This window comes from Felis catus, chromosome B1 (assembly GCF_018350175.1).
Source record: "Felis catus isolate Fca126 chromosome B1, F.catus_Fca126_mat1.0, whole genome shotgun sequence".
Classification (NCBI taxonomy): Eukaryota; Metazoa; Chordata; class Mammalia; order Carnivora; family Felidae; genus Felis; species Felis catus.
In genome coordinates, this window is record NC_058371.1 from 201046163 (window position 1) to 201053721 (window position 7559).

General features: G+C 56.9%; 1 protein-coding gene across 1 annotated transcript; it reads right to left on the bottom strand.

The window, feature by feature from the left end:
• Window positions 1-4682: 4682 nt before the first annotated feature.
• CCDC96 (coiled-coil domain containing 96) lies at window positions 4683-7436 on the bottom strand. The gene has a single exon (XM_023253339.2). It carries the CDS (start codon window positions 7232-7234, stop codon window positions 5513-5515), a length of 1722 nt encoding a protein of 573 aa, XP_023109107.2. The 5' UTR covers window positions 7235-7436; the 3' UTR covers window positions 4683-5512.
• Between the last annotated feature and the right edge of the window lie 123 nt (window positions 7437-7559).

Genomic DNA, 7559 nt, shown 5'->3' on the forward strand with positions numbered 1-7559 from the left:
CTTGTGTTCACTGTCGCTTGGTTTAAAATTGAAGTTCCCACCTTAAAAATGGCAACACCTGACTTGGAGCGTCGTGCTGGTTGAAGAGCCACCGAGGCCCAGTTCAGTGAAGGAGTTAATTTGGTCAAGGGATTTGGGAGTTTCGTGTGCCCCCACCCCAAGCTGAAGGGGAACCTCAGACTTGCCCACCCCCGTGGCCTGGTGCCGCGTGCCGCCAGGCTCGCTGCTCACACCCGACCCGGCAGCTGGTGCACACTCACCCCGGAGCCTGCTCGGAGTGCTGGTGTCGCGGTCCGGCACCACCGCCACCCTCCAAGTGACCGTGGGCTCCTCCCGGGCTGCTGTGCACCTCCGTCCCTGTCCGTGGCTGAGAACGTAAGTGTCCGAGAGGTCACGTGTGTGCTCACGGTCGTCGGTGGGGCGCTGGGCGGTTGGAACCAAGGGCTGGAGGCCCGGGGAGGAGCCTGTCGAGTCCTGGCCAGAAAGCATGCGGCCCTTGGGGCTCCTGCCTTCTTTGTCCCCAGGCGGACTTGCCGCCCCTCCGGTGTCCGCGCCCTGGGGACCTCCGCACCCTCCGCCCCAGGACTGGCCTCCCCGCTGACCTTCCCCAGGGACCGCGCAGCTCACTGTCACGGCGTTCGCCATCTTTGGCCCCCAGCACAAGGCTCCCATCTGTCCTCACGAGGGGGTCCCGTCGCTGCTCTGGGCCGCGTTCTCTTTTCCCCACTTGGCACAGGCTCTGAGGGACCGTGGCCGCGAGGGTGGCCACGGTGGACGGCAGTCGTGTCCTGGGGCTCACTGCACCGCTTCACCCACCCCAGGCCCCATTTCTCTCCACAGCAGCCCTGTCAGCGTCCCCTTTCCGCGGGTGCGACGCCGAGAGCTGGTCTGCTTGGACGGGCCTGGGGTTCAGACTCCGGCCCTGTGGCTCCTGAGCCCTTGCCGGCCCCCTCCCCAGGGCACAGGCCTTCCTCCTCTGGCCCTGACCTCAACTCCCAAGTGCGGGGTGCGGGGCGCGGGGCGAGGCCTTGATTCACTCACCTGAATGCCTCCTGGGTGTGAGGCCCAGCCTGCCGGGAAGGAGGCAGCCATGCCAGCCAGCTCCGGGAGGACCTTGGGGACGTACGAGCCTTGGGGATGGAGGTTGTGGACACTGGGGGCGGACAGTTCAAACACCCAACGTGCACCTGCCGCGAAGGCCCAGAGAGGGAATGAGATACTCCAGCACAGGGAGGGGTCCCCGCTGGACCTTGAAGGGAGCCGCTGGCCAGCAGAGGGAGGCCTTAGAGCCAAGGCGAGTCCTCAGATGGGGCCGTGGGAGACGCCACAGCACCCAGCCGCCCACCCAGCGGCTCGCCGTGACCGCGAGTCCCCGGGTATTTCTGCGAGGCCTGGAGCGCTGGCTGGCTCAAGGCAGCTCGGGCTCCTCCGTGAGCACCACCGCGCCTGCAGCCGGCCGGCGCCAGGAGGGGGTGCTCCGCCGGGCACGGCCACGCCAGCAGAAGTATTTAAACTGTGTCAGCCTCATTTCTCTTTTAAAAAGGGTACCAGCTTCCATCCCCTGGCTCGTGAGGATTAAAAAAGATGCTGAATTACTTGTGTCATCAAACGAAACGCGTCACCATAGAGAGCTAGATTCGTGCTGTTGACACAGACTTTCAGTGTCTGAACTCTTGGTGAACTTACGAATTGTAAAAATCAGTGTCTTCCCTCTAATTGTCGGATGCATGTTAAATGCAATTTGGAAATGCCCCAAAGCACACAAAAAATAAAAATCATAATTTCACCACCTAGGAAAGACACTTTTTTCACACGCTTGGCTTTTTCTTGCGTTTACCCCATCGTACCAGGGAGCACGCTGAGGTTTAGAAACGTCGAGTGTTTGTCCCAGGTCACAGAAGAGACCAGAATCCAGCTCAGCCTGATGCCAAAGCCCTCATTTGCGGGTGCTACGCGGTCTTCCTCCTCGATGCATCCCTGTGCTCATCGTGGCATCTTTTGGGTGAAATATTAGAAGCCTGCTTCAGGGAGAAAGCTGGGGCGGGTGGAAATGTAGTCATTCAAACCTGTGCCTGTTCAGACTGTGGTTACGACAGGAGCATGCCTGGCAAGCAGGAGGTGTGGGCCCGAGCGGTGCCCAGCCTGTGTGGCCCCTGCTCCCGCCGGCCGCTCGGAGGCGGGTCCCCCCAACCCGGAGTCCTTCCCGACCGTATTGCTTGTACGGTTTGTCCTCACGAAGACTGTCTTCCAAGTTGAAAACGGAAGTTCCAAAGTGGGGTGCATTAATTTTGAGTGACTTTATCCTATCAGACGGGCATCCCCGACCAGGGGCAAAAATCTAAATTATGGCTCAGACCAACTTACAAAGAAAGAAAGCGTTTGTCCACTTAGGTAATTTTATAATCTGAAATGGGTAAGTCTCCAAAAATGACTTTCACCTACTAATTCCTTTTCAGATGCCTTGGGCTCCATGTAGGTACTGCCTGATTCCCTCCTGACCCTGGGGCCACAAACAGACAAAAGTGGCCTGGGACACTTCCGACTCAGACCCATTTATTTTTTTTAATATTTCAGAGACAGAGAGTAGGGGGGGTCAGAGAGCAGGAGAGAGAATCCCAAGCAGGCTCTGTGCTGTCAGCACAGAACCTGACATGGGGCTCGAACTCACAAACAGTGAGATCATGAACTGAGCCGAAATCACGAGTTGGACGCTTAACCAGCTGAGTCAGCCAGGTGCCCCTCGACTCGGGCCAATTTAAAAAGAAGTTTCACGTAACATCTCAGATTTTTCTGTGCCTGTATTTTGCAGGCCCGAATTTTTGGCAAGGTGACAAAATCTCTAGCCTTTGATTTTAGAGATTTCTAGTCCAGCTCCGCCCCCCCCCCCCACCCCCCGAATCTTCTAGAGGAAGGGAGGCTCTTCGGAAGTGGTCCCTGCCAGAATCGACTCTGTCTCTGGAGTGGTGTCCTTCCAAGACCCTGTCATTCTCATTGCTCCTGCTTCTGGAGACATCCTCTTTCTACCTGTGATCATTTTAGAACCTGATAGAGCACTTAGCAGTTCCTGACATACAATAGGCATTCAAGTAACTTATTTTCAGAAGAGGAGAATGGCATGATGTTGATGTATTAACCCGGCAAATTATGGGGCACTGATTATGTGTTAGGCTTTGTATTGACTACTGGGGAGGACGACCGTCTACTTACCCTGAGGGCCTCTGTCTCACTGGGGTCCAGAGAACTAAGCAGACGGTCATAAAGCAGTGGGTCAGAGGCGGGGATGGGGCTAAACACAGGCGGCCGTGGGGCACAGAGGGCACATCAGGAAGACGGGGGGGGGGGGGGGGTGTGGCATTCCCTCCTCTGAGGCAGTCGAAAGAAACCACGTGTGAATGCATGGCTATTTCACGATTAAGAGCTCTCCCGTAATCTAATTAGAAGGACCCTCGCTAGGAAGTAATCAACACATTATTGGTCTTCTAATTAATTGTAACATCTCCGGCATGAGATAATGTAATTGGAGAGAAGGCCGGGAACTTTGCAGCTTAAAGCAATGCCAACTTCATCGGTCTCTCTCTCTGTGCTCACGAGAGCCTGGTTCAGGGCTGGTTCAGGAGGGCTTGGTTCAGCCTGGCTAAGTGCCAGTGGGTCAGAGTCAGCTGAAAATACCCATTTCCCCCCTAGCGGACCCAAGGGATACGCGCTCTGGCAACGAAAGCTGCTTGCTTGGGGAAGGCAGGTGCCTGTTGCCAGTCGCACTTTGAAGCCTTCCCAACCACAGAAGAACCCAGTGGCCTGTGCTGCTTTTAGCCTGAGGCACGCGGAAGATGAAGTTCCATGTGCTGGTGAGTTACACCTTCTCTTTGGCCTTGAGGAACCGGGTCGAGGGGAGGAAACGACTGTAGGGGAGGAGGAGGGTGGAAGCAGGAAGTGAATGCTTTTTACTCCCCCAGGTTTGGTAAGCCTGATCCTGTAGTGTATTTAAGCTGTAGAAGTTAGAAAAGGAATTTTCACCAACCTTCATTGGTTTGAAAGGGAACGCAAGATCGCATCACCCAAAGGTAAAATAATTGTGAAGTACCCACGACCCACCGAGTCATCTGCCTAGAGCAGGCCTTCTACCATTGTGTCAAGGTGTTCAGCACCAAACAGGTCACTCCTCCTAGGACCTACTTAAGTTTGCAGATGGGAGAACACTTCTGATCTCACATCTGCACGGCTCAAAATTCAATTTACAATTAGGCAGAGAGGCGCCTGGGTGACTCAGTCGGTGGAGCGTCCGGCTTCGGCTCAGGTCATGATCTCACGGTTCGTGGGTTCGAGCCCCGCATCGGGCTCTGTGCTGACAGCTGGGAGCCTGGAGCCTGCTTCGGATTCTGTGTCTCCTTCTCTCTCTGTTCCTCCCCCCGCATGCACTCTGTCTCTCTCTCAAAAATTAAAGATTAAAAAATTATAAAATTAAGGAGAAATAAAGCCAAACCCCCAGCTCCAGAAGCATCAGAGGAAAGTGCAAATGTTAATCACTGATTCCGGATTAAAGAGGCAGACCTATCAGGCATTTCTTACATTAACACAAGGAATGATAGACATTTCAAGAGTGGAAACAGAGTGAAATCATGTGCATAGTGAGGGCCCAAGATCCACAACTATCTTGCTGGAAACAAAAGGCTCATGGACAGTTGGTAGTCACTATTCCCTGTATTGTGCACCTGGCCAAACGCAATACAATCATCGTTTTGTCTTCACTGGAAAATAAAAGTGCATGTTTTTGTATAGACAAATGTGTTTCTTTAGAGGATCCAAGAAAACATTTCATTAGAATTGAAGACCGTCATTGAGCCAGAAACAAACGTGAACGGTCAAGCAGACTGAGCCCCCTCTCATGGCAAAAGGCAAGAGGACAAAACCACAGCTCCTTTTCCTATGTATCATTTCTCCTGTTTCCTGCGTCTTGTTTGTTACCCAGTCGCTAGTGCTGCCTACACACACCACAGTTTTAGATTCATCTAAAGTAATCAGGGAGCTTTGAATTGGGAATGTACTACACATTTTAAATGTTCAGGACTACATATTTTAAAAATTCGAAGGGGATTTAATAATTGGCGTGCACAGGAAATTTCTTGGTCCCCTGCCTATTTGTCAGACCCTCCCACACGCGGAGGAGGAACCATTTTTCTCGGGATTGGGGCGTTGAAATTATGGAATTTCTCAGGTAAGGAAAGGCTTTTTAAAAGACAGCTTCTTGTGAGACGTTCGGGACACCGAGCCATCCCTGGTGTGTGTTTCCCTGGGCCTATTTTAGTTAACGCCATGTAAAACCGACCGTTAACCCAATTTTGCTCTCAGGGCGGACTTGGAAGCTGAAAAATGATGAGGTCGATACAAAATACAGCCCCATTCCCAATATTGTAGGCCTTTTAAAGATGGCCACGAGCGGAGAATCGGGTTTCACGAGGGAGGAGAGTCGCTGCGATGGAAGGCGCTCTGCCGGCCCTTCCCATCATCGTGTGTGTTAAGATGGGAGAAAGGCTTTGGCTTCCCGCATCTTCTGCTTCACGCCTCTGCAGGACATAATGAGCCTGGCGTGATGGCGCTTCAGGGATTCCAGACGCTGCCTGAGCAGTTTTGCCTTGTCCACTTTCTCTTCCAGGTCGCAAAGGAGTGGCTCCTTGCCCAGAAGCCCACACTTCTGGTTCAACTTGATGTTGTCAATCCTCAGGCCGTCCCGGGCCTTCTTAGTCTTGGTCAAGATGTCCCTCCTTAGGGCTACCTGAGCCTCAATCTCCAAAAGCTGTGACTTCTTGCATGCGTTTTGCAAATCCACGAAGTGTAGCTTTTCCTTCACGTGGGTCACGATTTGCACGTTGCGGGTCACCTTGTTGCGCAGTTTTAAAAGTTCCTCATTTCGCTCCTCGACTTTTTCATTGAACGTCTGGTTCTCAATCTTGAGCTGTTCGAAATCGATGAGGAGCAGACCCTCCGTCAGGTCCTCCTGGGCCCTCATCCGGGTCTCGAGATGCGCCAAGCTCTGTTTCAGCTGCACGTTCTCTAGCCTCACGGCGCTCATCTCCTTCTCCTTCTTGTCCTCCAGCGCCTGGATCTGCCCCACCTGCCGCAGGGCGGCCTGGCGACCGCCCCTCATCCAGGAGCCGCCCATGGCCTGCACCGTCACCTGCTTCTTGAGCGCCTGGAAGGCTCGCCATTCCTTCTCCACCCTGGCGCGCTCCTCCGTGCCCTCCCGCTTCAGCTGCTCCAGCTCCTGGTGATACCAGTCCAGGTCGTCCGCCCGCTGCTTCCTCAGCTCCTCCAGCATGGCCAGATAGCGCAGGTACGCTTGCTCTTTCCCCGGGGCCTCGGGCTCCGCGCCCTTGTCGGGCACCTGGGCTGCATCCGGGCCCTTCTTCTTGCGCAGCGCCTCGGAGATCTTGTGCTGCAGGTAAATGTTGTAGCGCTGGTAGTGGCCGCGCTCCGCCACCAGCGACTGGTACTGTTGCAGGAGCTCAGCGCGCAGCTGCTGCTCCTGCAGCCTCTGCACCTCTTCGGTCCATTCACCGTCCTCATCGTCGAGGCTCTCCTCCTCATCTTTCAGCTTTACCTGGCTTCTCCGCGGGCTTCTTAGCAGGCCCAGCTCCTCCATTTCCTCGCTCTCCGCCCCCTGCCTCTCCTCCCCCTCGGCCTCCCGAGCTGACACAGCCTCTTCCCGGCCGGTGGTGGACAGAGGCAGAGAGACCTGAGACGGGGCTTCCTTCCTCCTGCGCTGGACCGCCGCTGCCGCCACCTTCTCTCTTTCCTTCTCCTCCTCCTCCTCCTCCTCCTCGTCCACCTCCCTGTCCCCCTCCTCCTCCGTCTCTGCCTCCGCCTGCTCCTCCGGTTCCGCGAGCCCGTCTTCAGGCCCCGGCTGGGCTGTCTCCTCAGGCCCGGCCTCAGCCGGCTCCGGGGGCTCGGGTTCCGGCTGGGGCTCGAGCTCGGCCGGCCACTCCGGCCCTCCGGGCTCCGCCTCGCCCCCAGCCTCCGTGGCCGCCGGCCCTTCCCGGGGCTCGGCGGGCTCATCCTCGGCGGCGCCTCCTGCCGAAGCCTCTACGGTCCCCTGCTCCGGTTGCGACTCCGGCTCCGGCGGTTCGGCCGGGGACTGGAGGCCTGAGATGGCCTTGACCCCGGACAGCTTCGAGGACAGGCTCGCCACATCTCCGTCTTCCGCCTCGGGGTCCCCAGGGTGCTCGGAGAGGCCGTCCATCCTTCCCCAGCTCCGCAGGCACTACCGATCCCGGACGCCGGCTGTTGGGTTTCCAGGGGCAACCAGGGGCGCGCGCGGTGGGCCCGGCGATTGGCCAAGAGTAAGGCAGATGCCCGGCCCCCCTCTCCCCGCCTCCGGAGACAGCGAGCCAATGGGAGGCCGCGGACGGACGACGGGCGGCCTCGATTGGAAGGGGGTGCAGGCTCGCGCCGCGCGGCCTTCCCGCCCATTTCCCGGCGCCGGGCCTGGGGCGGGGCGGCCTGGAGGCACCGCGGGGAGCGGGCGGCCGGCGCGAGCGGCGCGCAGGCGCAGCGCGGCGTGCCGG